At 38.2% G+C, this 20,660-nt stretch overlaps 1 protein-coding gene across 1 annotated transcript in view; it reads right to left on the bottom strand.

The window, feature by feature from the left end:
- Window positions 1-18,699, bottom strand: part of CCDC172 (coiled-coil domain containing 172) — a 57,698-nt gene extending 38,999 nt beyond the window's left edge. The window contains exons 1-3 of the mRNA NM_001075833.2: window positions 18,664-18,699; window positions 18,071-18,215; window positions 17,814-17,899 (exon numbers count right to left, since the gene is read on the bottom strand). Of these exons, the coding sequence (NP_001069301.1) occupies window positions 17,814-17,899; window positions 18,071-18,149 (165 nt within the window). The 5' untranslated portion in view covers window positions 18,150-18,215; window positions 18,664-18,699. The remainder of the gene's footprint in view (window positions 1-17,813; window positions 17,900-18,070; window positions 18,216-18,663) is intronic.
- Between the last annotated feature and the right edge of the window lie 1,961 nt (window positions 18,700-20,660).

The raw sequence follows: 20,660 nt of genomic DNA, 5'->3' as shown, positions 1-20,660 counted from the left end.
GTTCCAAAGTCCATAGACAACCTTCTCAAAATAACCCTCCATCTTCAAAATTCTTCTTCTCCTTTTCCTCAAATAAAACTCCCATTTCCAGAGAATTGCTGATTCAGCTAGGCATTAATCTGACTAGGGAAAGAATAGTAAAATACAAATAGTGGTAGGCCAGGAACAGTCTGTGATGATACTTCTTAATCTGAAAGACTCTCCCTGGGGAGCTACTTGAAATAAGGTGACTTCTGTGCAATTTGACAACTTAGGAAGCAGAACCTTACCTTACCTATCACTACATCTTCCTGTTCTGTCAGGGTATAAAACAATGGAATGCTGAGGGTAGTGAATTTTCATGTACTGCTTTTAACGGAAGATCTATAAAATGTCACAGCTTCTTAAAACATGTATTTTCCTGCTCATAATAAGAAAATTTGGCACACAAGCAAGGGAAGATCAGACCTCAGTCAAGTATTCCACAATAATGCTAGAAACAGGTTGGAGATATTCACATCAACTTGTCAAACGGCAGCTTTAGTTCCAGGAAGACAGTTCATTCTTCAAGAACTCAAGAAAACAAGAATGGGGGAAAGAACAATTTATATATGCTAACTGTTGGCAAAATGTAAGTCTGAACAGTTCTCACAGAATAACAATGTAAACCCTATAACAGAAGAGAAAAAGAGAATTGCCTGGAGAATTACACAGATAAAATACTGTATATATCTATAATAATTTTACTATAAAGTACACATTTTTTTGATAATCAACTATTTGATGTCCTCAAGAGGTGCAAACAAAGATATGTCCACAAAAAAATAAGAGCAAACAAAGACTCATTTTCTATTCAAAGACAGAGAAATCCTGGATAAAATATAAATAATTTAAAACCTATATCATTAACATAGGGAAGTCAAAAAACAAGACAGAAATATCATGCCAGAAGTCATCACGCTAGAATTCAAGTCCAAAGGGTATCTTTGAGACTGGATACAGGCAACAGGGGCTAGGATTTTAAAAATGCTCAAATATGACTCAAAGTCAAAGCCAAAGGGAGATGAAACTGGATAAAGCCAGGAATAAAACAAACATTTGGGTTGTTATAAGCTTCTACACAGCAAAGGAAACCATAAACAAAACAAAAGACAACCAATGGACTGAGTGAAAATACTTGCAAATGATGCTACCAACAAGGGATTAATTTCTAAAACACATAAAGAGCTCATACAGCTTAATATCAGAAGAGAACTCAATCAAAAATTGGGCAGAAGACCTAAATAAACATTTCTCCAAAGAAGACATACAGATGCCCAAGAGGCATATGAAAAGATGCTCAGTATCACTAATTATTAGAGAAATGCAAATTAAAACTACAATGAGGTATCACTTCACACCAGTCAAAGTAGCCTTTATTAAAAAGTCTACAAATAATAAATACTGGAGAGGGTGTGGAGAGAAAGGAACTCTCCTACACTGATGGTGAGAACAAAGATTGGTGCAGCCACTATGGAAAACAGTTTGGACATGCCTTAAAAAACGAAAAACAGAATTACCATATGATTCTGAAATCCCATTCCTGGGCATATCCCTGGAGAAAACTATAATTTGAAGAGATTCATGCACCTCAATGTTCATAGCAGCACTATCTGCAATAGCCAAGACATGGAAGCATGTCAAGAATGATAGATGAATGGATGAAGAAGATGTGGTATACATATATAATACAAAGGAATAATACTCAGCCGTAAAAAAGAATTAAATAATATCATCTACAGAAACATGTATAGACCTAGAGATTATCATATTAAGTGAAGTATGTCAGATGAGAAAAATATCATATGATAACACTTATCTGTTGGAATCTGTGATGCAAATGAACTTATTTATGAAACAGATGCACAGACACAGAAAAAAACTTATGGTTACTAAAGGGGAGAGTAGGACAGAGCAGAGAGAGAAATCAGGAGTTTGGGATTACCATATATATATACTACTTTAAATAAAATAGATAAATAACAATGACCTACTGTCTAGCACAGGGAATATCATCGTCTTATAAGAACCAGTAATGGAAAAGAATCTGAAATAGAATATATAGACACACACATACACACACACATATATATGTTATAGCTGAGAAAAGGAGAGAAGCTAAAGGCAAAGGAGAAAAGGAAAGATATACACATCTGAATGCAGAGTTCCAAAGAATAGCAAGGAGAGATAAGAAAGCCTTCCTCAGTGATCAATGCAAAGAAATAGAGGAAAACAATAGAATGGGAAAGACTAGAGATGTCTTCAAGAAAATTAGAGATACCAGGGGAACATTTCACACAAAGATGGGCTCAATAAAGGACAGAAATAGTATGGACCTAACAGAAGCAGAAGATATTAAGAAGCTATTGCTGCTGCTAAGTCGCTTCAGTTGTGTCTGACTCCGTGCGACCCCATAGATGGCAGCCCACCAGGCTTCCCCATCCCTGGGATTCTCCAGGCAAGAACACTGGAATGGGTTGCCATTTCCTTCTCCAATGCATGAAAGTGAAGTCACTCAGTCGTGTCCAACTCTTCGCGACCCCATGGACTGCAGCCTACCAGGCTCCTCCATCCATGGGATGTTCCAGGCAAGAGTACTGGAGTGGGTTGCCATTGCCTTCTCTGATATTAAGAAGAGGTGGCAAGAATATACAGAAGAACTATACAAAAAAGATCTTAATGACCCAGATAACCACAATGGTGTGATCATTCACCTGGAGCCAGACATCCTGGACTGCGAAGTCAAGTGGGCCTTAGGAAGCATCACTAAAAACAAAGCAAGTGAAGTGATGGAATTCCAGCTGAGCTATTTTAAGTCCCAAAAGATGATGCTGTTAAAGTGCTGCACTGAATATGCCAGCAAATTTTGAAAACCCAACAGTGGCCACAGGGCTGGAAAAGATCAGTTTTCATTCCAATCCCAAAGAAGGACAAAGCCAAAGAATGTTCAAACTACCACACAATTGCACTCATCTCACACACTAGCAAAGTAATGCTCAAAAGTCTCCAAGCCAGGCTTCAATAGTATGTAAACCGAGAACTTCCAGATGTTTAAGATGGATTTAGAAAAGACAGAGGAACCAGAGATCAAATTGCCAACATCCGTTGGATCACAGAAAAAGCAAAGGAGTTCCAGAAAAACATCTACTTCTGCTTTATTGACTATGCCAAAGCCTCTGACTATGTGGATCACAACAAAAGCTGTGGAAAATTCTGAAAGACATGGGAATACCAGACCACCTGACCTGCCTCTTGAGAAACCTATATGCAGGTCAGGAAGCAACAGTTAGAACTGGACATGGAACAACGGACTGGTTCCAAATTGGGAAAGGAGTATGTCAAGGCTGTATACTGTCACTCTGTTTATTTAACTTATATGCAGAGTACATCATGCAAAATGCCAGGCTGAATGAAGCACAAGTTGGAATCAAGATCGGTGGGAGAAATATCAATAACCTCAGATATGCAGATGACACCACCATTATGGCAGAAAGCAAAGAGGAACTAAAGAGCCTTTTGATGAAAGTGAAAGAGAAGAGTGAAAAACCTGGCTTAAAATTCAACATTCAAAAAAGTAAGATCATGGCATCTGGTCCCATCACTTCATGGCAAATAGAGAAACAATGGAAACAGTGACAGACTTTATCTTTTTGGGCTCCAAAATCACTGCAGATGGTGACTGCAACCATGAAATTAAAAGATACTTGCTCCTTGGAAGAAAAGCTATGACCATCCTCTCTCTCTTTAGTTTTAATTTGTGTCCACCCCTTGTGACCCCATAGACTGCAGCCTGCCAGGCTCCTCTGTCCATAGGATTCTCCAAGCAAGAATACTGGAGTGGGTTGCCATTTCCTTCTCCATGGGATCTTTCTGACCCAGGAATTGAACCTGTGTCTCCTGCATTGCAGGCAGATTCTTTACTGACTGAGCTATGAGGGAAGCCCTAGACCAACCTAGATAGCATATTAAAAAGCAGAGAGATTACTTTATCACCAAGGGCTTATCTAGTCAAAGCTATGAATTTTCCACTAGTCATGTATGGATGTGAGAGTTGGACCATCAACAAAGCTGAGCATGGAAGAATTGATGTTTTTGAACTGTGGTGTTGGAGAAGAGTCTTGAGAGTCCCTTGAACTGCAAGGAGATCCAACCAGTCAATCCTAAAGGAAATCCATCCTGAATATTTATTGGAAGGGCTAATGCTACCTTGGCCACCTGATGTGAAGAACTGACTCAGTGGAAAAGACCCTGATGCTGGGAAAAACTGAAGGCAGGAGGAGAAGGGGATGATGACAGAGGATGAGATGCCTGGATGGCATTACCAACTCGATGGACATGAGTCTGAGCAAATTCCAGGAGTTGGTGATGGACAGGGAGGCCTGGTGTGCTGCAGTTCATGGGGAAGCAAAGAGACACAACTAACAACTGAACTGAACTGATACATATACGGATAACACATGTTATATACATATATGTATTATATATATGCAACAGAATCACTTTGCTATACACTTGAAACTAACACAACATCATAAATTAACCATATGTCAATTTTTAAAAATACCTAACAGGAAATTGCTGACAGAGACTACCTCTGAGTCTGGAAATAAGGCAGAGGAGTAAGTATAACGACTTCAATACTATCAGACTTTTCAACTAAAATGCTGCTTTTGTTCTTTGCAAAAAAAAAAAAGTGCCTATGCTGGCCATGCACGTGGAGTAAGAAAAGTCCACCACCAGTTTAGAGATGCAGCAGCGAAGTGAGCTGCCTCTGTTGAGCCATGAACAGAAAAAGAATCATACCCTAGAACCCCCAAACCCACACTTGAATCGTTCATGGATGTGAGATTCGAATGTCTCCTAGCCAGGCAGTGCAGAAGTACTGAGCCCAAAAATTAACATGAAAATTTATCCTGAACAAATGAACTCTGCATGGTTCTGGCAGCAGGGCTGAAACTGCTCCTTAGGAACATCTTTTTTTATCAAGACTAGGTAGGACTCCCAAGAAAGGAAAGTTCTGCTAAAGGTAAGTTCACAATAAAAAATTTTAAGGCTCATAAAAAAATGTACCACCATGTGAAAATGTCAACAGATGTCACAAGCAGAATTCACAGAAGAGCAAAAAGAAACAGTGAATTCTAAGAGAAAAAAAGTTTTATTTATTCACTCAATAATATGTAACACCTACTGTAATTCAGGCACTGTTCTAGACAGTAAGAATAACAGTAGTAAACAAAACAGAGGAATATGTATTCCGTGTGAAGTTTACATCCACAAGGGCTTCACAAGTGGTGCTAGTTGTAAAGAACCCACCTGCCAAAGCAGGAGACATAACAGACGCAGGTTTGATCCCTGGGTCGGGATGATCCCCTGGATGAGGGCATGGCAACACACTCCAATATTTTTGCCTGGAGAATCCCATGGACAGAGGATCCTGGCAGGCTACAGTTCATAAGGTCACACAGAGTTGGAAAGGACTGAAGCACCTTAGTACACATGCAGCACAAGAAAAGATAAACAGTAAACAGATCAATATAAAAATACGTCAAAAGAAATTAAGAGCTACAAAGAAAAATAAAGCAGCAACCAGGAAAGAGAGAGAGATGGCATGAGGTTTATATATGGTTTATATGTTATTTTATATATGGACTTAGGGGAGGGTCAAACTTTTTGATCTTATGACTTCTGGTCTTTAAGATTTTATAGCCTTGAAAAATTATTGAGGATTTTTATTTAATTATTTTTTGTGAGTTGTATCTATAAATATTTTCAGTATCAAAGATTAAAACTGAGAAAATTGAAAATATTTAATTCACTTAGGAATAATGACAATAAATTTGTTGTATATTAAAATAAATGCATTTTTATAAAAATAACATTTTCCAAAACAAAATGAAGTAAGAAGCATTGCATTTACATTTTTGCAAATCTCTTCTAAGTCTGGCTTAACAGAAGACAACTGAATTCTTATATCTGCTTCTGTATCCAATCTCTTGCACTGTTTCTTGGTTGAAGTATATGAAGAAAATCTAGCCTCACACAGATGTAGAGCTGGAAATGAGAGCAGTATTTTGATACCCTAACTGAATAATTATGCCATATTCTTCAGGAACTTAATGAGTGGTAGTTCCTTAAAGGTTAGTTGCAATGTGGGATCTGAAACCATTTCAATAAATTTTTCATCCTGTTACAATAAAAACCACTGGTCTATTTTGTGCTTTGAGTGGATCTTCTATCCGTGTATAATTAAAACTGTGTGCTGGTCATTTCGAAAATATTCCTTCACTGAATTATTCAGGTCCTCCAAAAGTTGATACACTCCATAATGCAATATTAAAAACGAACATTTATTAACATCACCTACAAACTCAGAAAAATCTTTATGTACTGGGAAACCGTACATATAGTGACAAAGAGTGACACATACAGTGAACACAGAGTGACACATACACTGCACATATAGTGACAAATCTGAGTCTTTCAACATTGTAATTTTTGTGTGAAAGGTTGAATATTATCATTGGCAAAATAATAATATTTGCCTTGACATGTCAGGGTCATTTCATTCATTTTTGAGAAAATTATGCCAAATACTCAAGTTTAAATAACTACACTTATCTGTCAATTATTCAAGTAAAAAGGATGCTCCAGAAAAAGAATAGTTCGTTCATATTGAAACTCAATCATATAAATACTCTCCTGTGAGACAATCATTGTACTTCAGAATATCAAAGTACTTTGTGTGAACTTCCCATTTCATCCCACACAATATTAAAAATACATACACAGAATGGTTAGTTTCAAAACAATATTTTTTACACTTTAATCAAGGGCATACAGTGAAATTGGTGGGTTTTGCTTTCTCACTGTGAGCGTGTGGCAGTGAATAGTACAATGACTACTAGAAGTTTGTTGACACTGCCTTAATTTGTTCTGAGGTGCCAATATTTGCCTTTGACTATCAGTGTACATATCAGAACAGTGCAAATGACAAATAATAGCTTTATATTATTAAGAAAATAGTTTGACCTCACAAAATTCTTCCTATAGATCACAGAACTGATGCTTTCAAACTGTGGTATGGCATAGAGTTCCTTGGACAGCAAAGAGATCAAACCCATCAATCCTAAAGGAAATCAACTCTGAATAGTCTTTGGAAAGACTGATGCTGAAGCTGAAGCTCCAGTATTCTGGCCACCTGATTCAAAGAGCTGACTCACTGGAAAAGACCCTGCTGCTGAGAAAGATAGAGGGCAGGAGGAGAAGGGGGCAACAGAGGATGAGATGATTGGATGGCATCACTGACTCAATGGACATTAGTCTGAGCAAACACCAAGAGACAGTGAAAGACAGGGAAGCCTGGAGTACTGTAGTCCATGCGGTCACAAAGAGCTGGACACAACTGAGCGACAGAACAACAATGGATCATAGATCACACTTTGAGACCCACGGCTCTAAAGTGCCAACTAAGCTGAGAGGTAAGGTAACCAACCATCAAGGTTTACATGTGACTGTTCCAACGTGAGAACTGAAAGTCTCACATTCTCATAGAATGGTTGGCCTCCTTACTGGGAGAGAGCTAAAAGAAGTGTGTATAAAACACCAATAGCTGAGAGAAGCACTTCAAGCAGAGAAGACACTAAGTGCGAAGGCCCTGAGGTCAAAGAATGGCTGGTACATTCAAAAATATTCTTTCAATCAAGAATTCAAAAACCCACTGCAAAGGTACACACTCTAGAAAATCAGGTTATCCCTAGTGGTAAGCTACTAGAAAATGCCAGTGCTACATTAAAATATCTGGTGAATTATTCTAGTTCCCCATTTTAGAAAAGAATTCATGACAAACATTATAAGGCTTTCTTTAGAGAACTACACAGAAAATTTAAAGTAATTACAGAATTTTTAAAAAGCGAGAACATCAAGAATTTTGAATTTACAGTTAGGTTTCTATAGTTGAAGTTGCTTAATGTCAACCCTCTATTTAAGGTAGAAGTTTGTTACATAATTTATTTGCCAGTTACTCTTGGTATCATTTAGTTCAGTTCAGTTCAGTCACTCAGTCATGTCCGACTCTTTGCGACCCCATGAATCGCAGCACGCCAGGCCTCCCTGTCCATCACAAACTCCGGAGTTCACTCAGACTCATGCCCATCGAGTCAGTGATGCCATCCAGCCATCTCATCCTCTGTCGTCCCCTTCTCCTCCTGCCCCCAATCCCTCCCAGCATCAGGGTCTTTTCCAGTGAGTCAGCTCTTCGCATGAGGTGACCAAAGTACTGGAGTTTCAGCTTCAGCATCATTCCCTCCAAAGAAATCCCATGGCTGATCTCTTTCAGAATGGACTGGTTGGATCTCCTTGCAGTCCAAGGGACTCTCAAGAGTCTTCTCCAACACCACAGTTCAAAAGCATCAATTCTTCGGCACTCAGCCTTCTTCACAGTCCAACTTTAACATCCATACATGACCACAGGAAAAACCATAGCCTTGACTAGATGGACCTTTGTTGGTAAAGTAATGTCTCTGCTTTTGAATATGCTATCTAGGTTGGTCATAACTTTCCTTCCAAGGAGTAAGCGTCTTTTAATTTCATGGCTGCAGTCATCATCTGCAGTGATTTTGGAGCCCCCCAAAATAAAGTCTGACACTGTTTCCACTGTTTCCCCATCTATTTGCCATGAAGTGATGGGACCAGATGCCATGATCTTCGTTTTCTGAATGTTGAGCTTTAAGCCAACTTTTTCACTCTCCTCTTTACTTTCATCAAGAGGCTTTTTAGTTCCTCTTCACTCTCTGCCATAAGGCTGGTATCATCTGCATATCTGAGGTTATTGATATTTCTCCCGGCAATCTTGATTCCAGCTTGTGCTTCTTCCAGTCCAGCATTTCTCATGATGTACTCTGCATATAAGTTAAATAAGCAGGGTGACAATATACAGCCTTAATGTACTCCTTTTCCTATTTGGAACCAGTCTGTTGTTCCATGTCCAGTTCTAACTCTTGCTTCCTGACCTGCATACAGATTTCTCAAGAGGCAGATCAGGTGGTCTGGTATTCTCATCTCTTTCAGAATTTTCCAGTTTATTGTGATCCACACAGTCAAAGGCTTTGGCATAGTCAATAAAGCAGAAATAGATGTTTTTCTGGAACTCTCTTGCTTTTTCCATGATCCAGCGGATATTGGCAATTTGATCTCTGGTTCCTCTGCCTTTTCTAAAACCAGCTTGAACATCAGGAAGTTCACAGTTCACATATTGCTGAAGCCTGGCTTGGAGAATTTTGAGCATTACTTTACTAGCGTGTGAGTTGAGTGCAATTGTGCGGTAGTTTGAGCATTCTTTGGCATTGCCTTTCTTTGGGATTGGAATAAAAACTGACCTTTTCCAGTCCTGTGGCCACTGCTGAGTTTTCCAAATTTGCTGGCATATTGAGTGCAGCACTTTCACAGCATCATCTTTCAGGATTTGGAATAGCTCAACTGGAATTCCATCACTTCCACTAGCTTTGTTCGTAGTGATGCTTTCTAAGGCCCACTTGACTTCACATTCCAGGATGTCTGGCTCTAGGTCAGTGATCACACCATCGTGATTATCTGGGTCGTGAAGATCTTTTTTGTACAGTTCTGTATATTCTTGCCATCTCTTCTTAATATCTTCTGCTTCTGTTAGGTCCATACCATTTCTGTCCTTTATCAAGCCCATCTTTGCATGAAATGTTCCCTTGGTATCTCTAATTTTCTTGAAGAGATCTCTAGTCTTTCCCATTCTGTTGTTTTCCTCTATTTCTCTGCATTGATCTCTGAAGAAGGCTTTCTTATCTCTTCTTGCTATTCTTTGGAACTCTGCATTCAGACGCTTATATTTTTCCTTTTCTCCTTTGCTTTTCATTTAAGAGTTGTTCAATGAATGTTTGTTGAGTGAATGAATAACAGAAGTGAAGAGCATAGCTAATTGATTTTCCAGGAAATCACAAATCAAAAGGTAAACTTTTTAAGAGGTATTCTTTTGTGCTGTATATTCTTAGGAGGCTAGCAAACTCAATGTTAATCTCATGCTTTCTGCATACTTAGCCACAAACTTACTGTCTTTAATTAGAAGATCATTGTCTCAGTTTCTGGAAAAGAAGTATTTCTTTTCTTTCCTGTTTAAAATGCTTCTAACATTTCAGGGTAAACAATTTATTTAGAGTAGCTCTTTTTAATGGGAGAAGGCGATGGCACCCCACTCCAGTACTCTTGCCTGGAAAAATCCCATGGGCGGAGGAGCCTGGTGGGCTGCAGTCCATGGGGTCGTGAAGAGTCAGATACGACTGAGCGACTTCCCTTTCCCTTTTCACTTTCATGCATTGGAGAAGGAAATGGCAACCCACTCCAGTGTTCTTGCCTGCAGAATCCCAGGGACGGGGGAGCCTGGTGGGCTGCCGTCTCTGGGGTCGCACAGAGTCAGACACAACTGAATTGACTTAGCAGCAGCTCTTTTTAAAAAAGGAATAGAAGCACACTAGTAGATTTAACAATTAGAAACAATGCAGTAGATTCTCCACTTCATGGATCCAAGCCAGGAAATGTGCAATGTTTGTGATTTATACGCATTTGCAAATAGAAAGGCTATCTGGCATACTGTTATATGGTTTGCTCTATACTGCTATTACCATGAAATATTACTCAGATTTTCTTAAGATCATGAAAACAAAGCTGAGAAAAAGGAGTCCAACAAATGTTATATGTAATAATATTTTACTTCATTTAGAAATAAAATCATTTCAGTTATATTAATATAGAGAAAGATTACTACTTCTCAGAGACAAGACCCTCCCATAAAAGAACTGCAACCAATTATATGACTATTAATTAAGTAGGCCATCTAGAAAATATATTTGCAAAATGGCCAATAAGCACCTGAAAAAATGTCCAATATTAATCTCATTAGGAAACTGGAAATACAAACCACAATGAACTACCACCTCCCAGCCCCTAAGATGGCTATCAAACAAACCAAAAATTCCAAGAAAGCAAGTGATGGTGGGTATATAGAAAAACTGGAACCTTCATATATTCCTGGTGGCAATGTAAAACTGCCACTGCAGAAAACTTGGTATTTCCTCAAAAAGTTAAACCTATAATTAACCATATGACCAAGAAATTCTACCCCAGGTGGAATACCTGAAATGTATTACCAGATTTGAATATACCAGATTTGAAAATACCAGAACTGAAATGTAATGTTCGTACAAAAACTTGTACACAAATGTTCACAGCACCATTACTCACAATAGCTAAAACGTGGAAATAACCCAATGTCCATCAACTGATGAATGGATAAACAAAGTGCATCCATATGATGGAATATTATTCAGCCATGAAAAAGAATCAAGTACAGACACATGCTATAACATGGATGAATCCTGAAAACATGCTAAGTGAAAGAAGACAGCCATAAAAGGCCATTATTGTATGATTACACTTACGTGAAATGTCCAGACACAGAGAGTAGACTAGTGGTGACCGAGAGCTCATGAGGTTTGAGGGAGATGAAGGAGTGACTAATATGGGTACAGTTTCTTTTTGGGGTGATGAAAATATTCTGGGCTCAGATAGTGATGGCTGCACAACCTTTTGAATGGACTAAAAGCCACCACTCTGCAACTTTTAAGACATATCTTTATTTTTTAAAGTAATCGCACAGTTATGTTCCCCAGCTTAAGAAATAAAACATTATAGATACAGCTGAAATACCCTGTATATCCTTCCCTGATTACATTTGTCTTCTACTCCCATCAGAGATAATCATTAAGTTGATGTGCTATTATCATTCCTATGTACAGCATTATAATTTCACTATATACATATAAATCCCTTACAAGATGCATTATTTGGTCTGTGTGTTTTTAAATGGTATCATGCTTATGTAACTTTTATAGGTTGTTGTTTTTTTTTTATCACAAAGCAAAGTTATCATGACAGTTAAGTAGTTCAGAAGGAGGACAAAATACATGAGAGTAAAAGGTTTACAGCAGTCACTGCAGAGACTGAGAAAGAGAAATGCAGCAGTTTTCCAGGCAGTGTGGAGGTCTCAACTGAGACTAAAGCCAACATCCATGTATATATACATTGGATCAAATGTCTCCTAGAATTTCCTGAGTGTTGGCATAGTAGTAAATAATCGACTCACCCAGAATATAATTCTGGAAATAGGAAGCTGAGATAGAATGAAGAATAAGGTCACTGAACATGTGGAGACCAAAGAACCAACAGGTCAGGAAGGTAGCTGAAGAGTACACAGACAATGACATCATACAAGATGCTGGCAAGAGCTGAGATAGAGTGGAAGCCTGAGAGCCAGGTGCCAAATTCTAAAGAACAAGGGAGATTACCCAGTGAGCGAGTAAAATGACAGAAAAGAGCAGGGAGGAAAGTTGGCAGAGTCTAGAATACAGGATTAACCACCACAAGCAAGTAGAGAAATAATGTCCTAGAAGCAGCACTGGGGAGTGAAGAGGACATCCATCAAACCATCAATTATGAGGTACCTTGGATGTGAAAGAAAAATTATTTTTCATACAAGAAACTCCAGATTCAGTGACCCCCATGGACTGTAGTCCACCAGGCTCCTCTGTCCATGGGATTCTCCAGGCAAGAATACTGGAGTGAGTTGCCATACCCTGCTCCAAGAAGGACATGGACTTATACAACTGACCAAGGTGAATAAAAAAGGGGAAATACACCTAAACTTCTATGACAACTTTAAAAAATCAGCTATACATGTTTAAGACAAGAGAACTTTGTAATTTCATGTGGAAAGGTCAGAGATTAAAAGCAATTAAGTATAACTACCCTCAAAAGCGCCGAAGAATTGATCTTTTTGAACTGTGGTGTTGGAGAAGACTCTTGAGAGTCCCTTGGACTGCAAGGAGATCCAACCAGTCCATCCTAAAGGAGATCAGTCCTGGGTGTTCACTGGAAGGACTGATGCTGAAGCTGGAACTTGCGAAGAGTTGACTCATTGGAAAAGACCCTGATGCTGGGAGGGATTGGGGGCAGGAGAAGGGGTCGACAGAGGATGAGATGGCTGGATGGCATCACCAACTTGATGGACATGAGTGTGGGTAAACTCCAGGAGTTGGTGATGGACAGGGAAGCCTGGCATGCTGCGATTCATGGGGTCGTAAAGAGTTGGACACGACTGAGTCATTGAACTGAACTGAACCCTCAAAAGTGTCTTGGTCACGATTAACACAGCTACAGGTATATATTAAACTATGGTAAGGAGAATTTGAACTTTATTTTTCAAAATTAAGATTAAATAATTCAAATGTATTGTTATTTAAACAAATGCTAATTGGAGAAAAGAAATGCCTTTCTTTTATCTATGTTTTAAGCAACTTTTCATCAACAATAAAATGAAACATAAGTAGTATACAAATTTTTGATTAAACTTCTTAAAAAGGGGAAAAATCTTAATTACACAGCTTCAGTATTATAAATGATAATAATTTGTGATTTGTTCTTTCCCTAATTAGGTAATAGAGTTCAGTTCAGTCACTCAATTGTGTCAGACTCTTTGCGATCCCATGGACTGCAGCATGCCAGGCTTCCTTGTCCATCACCAACTCCCAGAGCTTGCTCAAACTCATGTCCATTGAGTCGGTGATGCCATCCAATCATCTTATCCTCTGTCATCCCCTTCTTCTCCTGCCTTCAATCTTTCCCAGCATCAGGGTTTTTTCCAATAAGTCAGTTCTTTGCATCAGGTGGCCAAAGTATTGGAGTTTCAGCCTTAGCATCAGTCCTAACAGATTAAGACTCTGCCTGCTGTTCTAGGAGAGTTCATAATTTTTATCAATTGAAAAAAAATGAAAGCATACAGTCTGAAGTAAAGAAGTAAATGAAGCCACCTTAAGTTACTTGTTTATTTCAATACCATTTTCTTTTAAAAATTCATGAAATATTATTTCATTAGTGTTATGATGTTTATGTAATAGATTAAAACTGGAAGAAGAAAAAAGTAAAACTGCCTCAGATTTTCCTCCATTTACTTCCTCTTGAGGGAAGATGGATTTATGTTAGGTTTTTTGTAATATGTTTCTAAAGATTAAAATGTCCTAATTTTAACCATATACTACTATTTTTAAAAGAAAAACTCTTTCAGATGCTTAAAAAAACAACAAATGTCCTCGAGTCCCTAATTTTGATTTTTCCTGTCATCAATATTATAAAACCTTTCCTTGATGATCAAAAGCTATAGGTATTGGTAAGCATTAACACAAATCCAGAGCATGTTCTTGTCTTTCTGTTTTCACATTACCAAACCTAACCAGGCATATCATAGTTCTCCAATTCACAAAGTACTCATACTACATAATCTGAGACTTTTGCAACCATATATTTTAAAGTACTTATTGAGCCCTGAAAAGCAAATGCTATCATTCAAGTTCTAATTACATGCTACTTGGGTTTTACAGAACAGAAAAATATAAATACTATACTTCCTGAATTCATTTTTTGACCACAAGCAACTTCCAAAATAAATGCCCAAAATACTTTCTGAATGTATCACTGTGCAAATAGCTCAACCACTTGGCCTATTCAAATTATGTTCTAGTTTCTCCTTATGCTGCTTCTACTTGATAAATTGGTCAATAAATGCCAAGTCAAATATGCAAGTAAATGTATTTTCATTGTTATTGGCAGACATATAATTAACTCTGAGAATAAAAGAAACAAGAAATCAATTTATGATTACTTCTTCAGTTCTTCCCATTCGTCATTTACATTGTAATTGTGGTTCCACTTTAAAGATCTTTATACACACACACACACACCCCATGTTGACTATATAATAAATCAAATTATTTCAATTATAAATTAGTACTGTATGAACTGTGAACCACATATGTTAATTGTATTAGTAAAAGCAATTGTATTATTACCCACATATATGAGCTGATTAAAAAGCAATGTGCATTCATGAGCCTATATTAATTAGTAATTTCAGCAAATGTTTCCAAGCAATGCTAGGGATTTGCTCTTTCTTCTCTCAAATAAAACTATTTGAATCAGCTTTTTATGTATGTGTATATATCAACAAACTACATTTCCATTTTCAGCAAAATAGGCTTTTAACTGAGAAAATATTACAAAGAGTAAACTTACTATTTTTCTAAAAATATTCAAGAATAAACCTTTTTTTTCTTAACATTTGTTATCTGCCAGGTCAATATTTTTGCCAGTCCAGGAAATACATATTTGCACAAAAACTTACATCACTATCCTTTTAAAAATACTGCCCTAGACTAGATGCAAAAGCTTCAGACCCTATTATACATAAATTCCATGAAGAAAAAAGTTTAAGATGAGCTTTAAAAAATGTTTTAATAAAATACACTGTCATTACTCAATTACTACTTTCATTATTGTCATTTGTTTTTAAATTATATACCATGAACAAGTCATTTAACCTCTCTTTTTCCTCCCCCAAAAAGGGGAATTAATGATGGTGCCTCATCACAGTATTCCCGGCAGGATTAAAAGAGTTAATACAAGGGAAGCATCTAGAACAGTGCCCAAAATACAGTAAGTGTGCAATAAGTGTTAGATATGCATTACTTAATTCCATATGTTTTGCCTATTACTTGTATTAGCTTCTAGTTAACAATTCTGAAAGTATCTTAATTATTTTTAAAGAGGAAATTAAGCTACACCATGACATTCTCAAAACTTTGCCCATGCCATCAGCTTTTAGAATTATTTTTAGCAGTTAGTTTATCTACTACTCACAGGCAAAATAGGACCTAAGGTCTCACTGAACCATATTTCCAAATTCTATTTTAAAAGACAGTACATCCTGAATATTCATTAGAAGGACCGATGCTGAAGCTGAAACTCCAATACTTTGGACATTTGATGCGAAGAATTGACTCACTGGAAAAGACCCTGATGCTGGGAAAGACTGAAGGCAGGAGGAGAAGGGGCTGACAGAGGATGAGATGGTTGGATGGCATCACCGACTCGATGGACATGAGTTTGAGCAAGCTCCGGGAGTTGGTGATGGACAGGGAAACCTGGCATGCTGCAGTCCATGGGGTCGCAAAGAGACATAACTGGGTGACTGAACTGAACTCTCCCTATTATCTCCCTTTAGTACTCATTCATTCAAAACACTAATGTATACTGTGTGTTATGGAATACAGGCTGTGGGAATAAAAGATGGTTAAGAAAAAAATTCCAAATACACTGCCCACAAAAGAATGAGGGATACAAACACAAATACAAGTATGCTCTGTTTAATGATAAGGTGATATCCCAAATGCTACGATAAAAACAATCTTTCCAAGATGTACAAGGGAGGGCTCTCGGGTGGTGTTTGAACAAGAAAGGAAGAACTAAAGAAGCTTGAGAGGTGAAGAAAGAATCTATGATTATTTTATCCAAAAAGAGAACTGGAAATTTCTCACAGTGTTAAGCCTATTTGACTTATTTTAGCCAACAGACTTCGTCAAACAGATTTCCCATTGCACACTGCTCATATAATTTATCTTTAGGAGCTGGATAAATATTTTTGTATGGCTGTCTGCCCTCCACTCATAGCAAGGCTATGGGTGACCTATTTGGATGACGTGCTTAGTTCCCATCCTCCCAGAGCTCAGAGAGATCTTCCAAAACCCACTTTTATCACACCATTCCCTAATCAAAATCCTGCAATGGTTTCTTCCTATTCCCAGGCATCAACCCCTGCTTTGAGAGATTTCTCTCCACAAATGCCTTGCCTATGCCTCCCTTTTGTTCATATTCCCCCCCTGCTTCAAATACTTTTCTCTATTATACTTCACTCTGCCTCTCCAAAATGCTATCCACATTTCAAAATCCACCTTGAAGATATCATCACATTCCTTTGTTTCTGTGTAAAATAACAGAACTTTACAAATGCTGCAGAAAAGACTGAATGCTAGTGAAAAAAAATGATTCCTCTGGATGAAAGACATTCCAAAATGTGGCAGAAAACTGAAAAATAAATGGTAAGATGCAAGGAGGGTTCCAGAGGGAGGGGACATATTTGTACCCGTGGCTGAATCATGTTAATATATGGCAGAGGCCAATACAATATTGTAAAGCAATTATCTTCCAATTAAAATGTGAAAAAAAGAAAGTCATTATAATAAAAAAGGTAGAGATTCCTTTGAAAGTTACATTCAATTGTTTCATCAACACAACACACTTCTTATTTATTCTTCTAAACTTATTTCCCACACCAACTACTTAATTGAATCATTCTTTTTCCAATGGCATTATGCTCTTTTGAAACGTTAACCATTCCACAACACAGACCATGAATTCTTCATGACTTACATTGGTTTCTATAGGACAAATTCATGTTAGGGTGGAAGGTGTCACCAGATTCAGAACTTTAAATATTACCAGACAGCATGGAACACTCACTAACACAGTAGCATGCTTCATGATGGTGGGAGGGTGCGTGTGTGTTTGTGTGTGAGTCTGTGTGTCTTTGTACATGCTCATACATGTCCGATTCTTTGTGACCCCATGGACTGTAGCCCACCGGGCTCCTCTGTCCATGGGATTCTCCAGGCAAGAATACTGGAGTAGGTTGCCATTTCCTCCTGGAAGGGATCTTCCCCACGAAGGGATCCAACCTGCATCTCCTGGGTCTCCTGCACTGGCCGGAGGATTCTTTATCATAATGACCACAGGGAAGGACAACTAGTTAAATAGTATCAAATTCTCAAAAAGTCAAATAAAAACACCTTTTCAAGTGATAATGAGCAAGTTCTGCATGTCAATACCTTAGATTCCAACTGGATTTTCTCTTTATTCAGCTGCTCTGCTGCTTTCTTAATTTTCTCACGACATCTGTTTATTTCCGACCTTACTGTAATAAAAATTAAATGCTTAAACACGTCCATCTCTCTGGAGTCCCTATTCTGGGGCCTGTGATAAGACACCTTTCGGCTGTCTTTCCCCGACCCCTCACTACCCTGCCCACTGCCCCCGGCCTTCCCTCCGGCTCCAAGCCCCCAACTCAAACAGCAGAGTCCCTGACCTTCCCGCATCAAGCGGCGACTCTCCTCTGCCTGGTGCTCGGAGAATATGATGTGCTGGAACAAAGACTCCAGACTCATCTCAGGCCGCGCTCCTGCCGCTCCCGTCTTCGTCCTTAAAATATTTTATAACCGAGTCTGAGGATCCTGGAAAGCAGAAAGAAGCCTGATTCCAGGGTCATTTCTGGTTCGGCCTCCAGAGGCCTGTCCCCGGCCTGTCTTTCCCCCGCCCCCCGCCCAACAAGGACGGGGGCCCCTACGGGGTGAGGTGAGGCCCAAGGCTCCAGGGCCTCAAGTTGGACAGACTTTTTTTCCTTTCTGTGCGCCTTCGTTTCTCCTGTGACCTGTCTCAAACTGCCTTGTTCCTCTGGCTGAGCGCAGCTCCCCTCAGACAAGGCCTTGGCCCCTGTGCGGGGTTCTTTTTCGTTCTCGTTGGGGGTGGAGAAAAAAAAAATGGAGTCACCGAGGCCTGAGCTTTGGAGCAGTTTGGACAGCAGCCCTTTCTGGGCTCGGGCTTTGCCTCTCATTTCCCTGCTCCGCAATGCCCAGTCTCAAATAGAAAGTCCTCAAAGCAATCTCTCAGCAAAATACGTACTTGCAACAATATAGTGGGCTGCACACCTAGCAGAAGGCTTCACCTCGCGGGGTTCTCTGGGAACTGAGCCTACGGTGTCTCGTTGGGCCCATTACGCGCATTCAGTTGTTTTGCTTGGTTCCGCTCTGGCAATGAGGCCCCCAACAGTCTTTAGGTCGTCCTGGGAGTTGGAGTGATCTGTCTCCAAGGCACAAACCCAGTCTTATAATAAAGTACAAAGTGCCTGTGATTCTAAATATAAACTTTTGCAAAGTCTTATCATTTGACGATGGGAAAGACTGCTATAAATGTACAATGTCTGACATTCGCCTTAATCATTCCTTTGTAATCAGGGCATATCTTTTTTGTCTGCTTTTAAATTAATCACTGCCTTTTGTAATCAAGCTGTGGTAATATTAACACTTCAATATCTGCGTAATATGTGTCAGAGACCAAAGTGGTTGCTAATTAAAGCTTAAACATGAAAGGCACCTTTGGGACTTTGGTATGGGATTTTTATATTAAAAAATAAAATATTTTTAGTTTCAGTAGGTCAAAATATTAAGATTATAATAAACATTTGACTTTCTGTCTAAATGTTAAATTCAAAGTGGCTAAACTTTAATGAAATGTATTTAATATTAAGTAAAAAATGGTAAATGTAAATTCTGTCACATCATTTGTATAATAAACTTAATTAAAATTTCAATAATGCTATAGCATAATTGGTTATAAATGTTAACCTTTTTTCAAGACGTATGCAAAAACTTAATTTTTAAACTTTATTGTAAAAAACACATACTAAAAAGTGTAATGAAGTAGAAAATAATTTCCCATAAATATATCATTCAGAAGCAAATGTTAATAATGTTTTGGTTATTGCCCTTCAGGTAATTCCTCACCATGCATTTGCATTTTTTCTTTACAAATGCATGGTGAATAAGTAATAATAATAGTTATTATCTGTTGAGTATTTGCCAGGTACTATTCTGAACACTGTAAGCCCTTTTGAGATGATTTTTACTATTACCTTCAGAGCATAGTTGAGGAAACTGAGGCACAGAAGTTAAGTATTTTGCTAAGATTGCACATCTAGTATGTAGCAGAGCAAGCTCTGAGATCAGAGGCCATGGATTTGATTTTAGATTCTGCTCTTTTTCCTTCTTATTACAGCACAAGCATTTTACCATTTCATTGAAAACTCTTTTATTAATACATTTTTAGAACTTCATAGTCTTCTGTCATATGGATGCATGTGTAAAATTTACATATATTGACATAAATTTGACTTTTATCTGTTCAGCGATGGAAAACAAAGCTGAAATTGTGGTGTGAACCATTTTTCTTTGAGCACTCGTTTGGAGGCTTATGAACTATGCCACAGCAATCATCAAAGGAAAGGGCTTCCAGAAGATAAATTATGTTACTAATTAATATCACTCCCTTCAGAATGATTTCCTGTGGACTTGCAGTGGGAGCATCCTCACAAGGAGGCTGGTTTTCAAAAGCATGCTGCTCTTTAGCATTCTAATTTTATTAGTTACACTCAAACTCACATTTATTATTTAACATGCTCTTTCTGTGCTAAAACTTGGCAGAGAAAAATTTGGGCAGACTGTAGGGAGCGTCGCCTTAGTCACACAGGAGTATGGAAGAGAACACCGCTGGAAATTCTGGGGAAGGGGCATGGGAAATATGGCTTTTTCATCTTTTGTAGTCTTCTTCACCTCTCAGAATATTTTTGTGCTTTTAAATCCCAAGTTTGAGTCTTCTTAGAGGTATCACACCTATAGGCTTTAGCAGGATTTTTCATTTTATTTATAGGCACAAACACAATTATGCAAGGTCACAATTCTTAAAAGTGTTTCATAATAATGAGTGAAAGTAACATATTAAGACATTGCTGTCCTGTATCAAGCTTTATTAAAACATTTTCTATAGTGTTAAGATATTTTTTCTTATAGATATGCATGCTAATTACATTCTATAATGTTTAGAGCAAGAGTAGCATTACTTAA

This window comes from Bos taurus, chromosome 26 (assembly GCF_002263795.3).
Source record: "Bos taurus isolate L1 Dominette 01449 registration number 42190680 breed Hereford chromosome 26, ARS-UCD2.0, whole genome shotgun sequence".
NCBI lineage: Eukaryota > Metazoa > Chordata > Mammalia > Artiodactyla > Bovidae > Bos > Bos taurus.
Note: the sequence above shows the minus strand (reverse complement) of the source record. Positions and strands in the feature narration are given on the sequence as shown.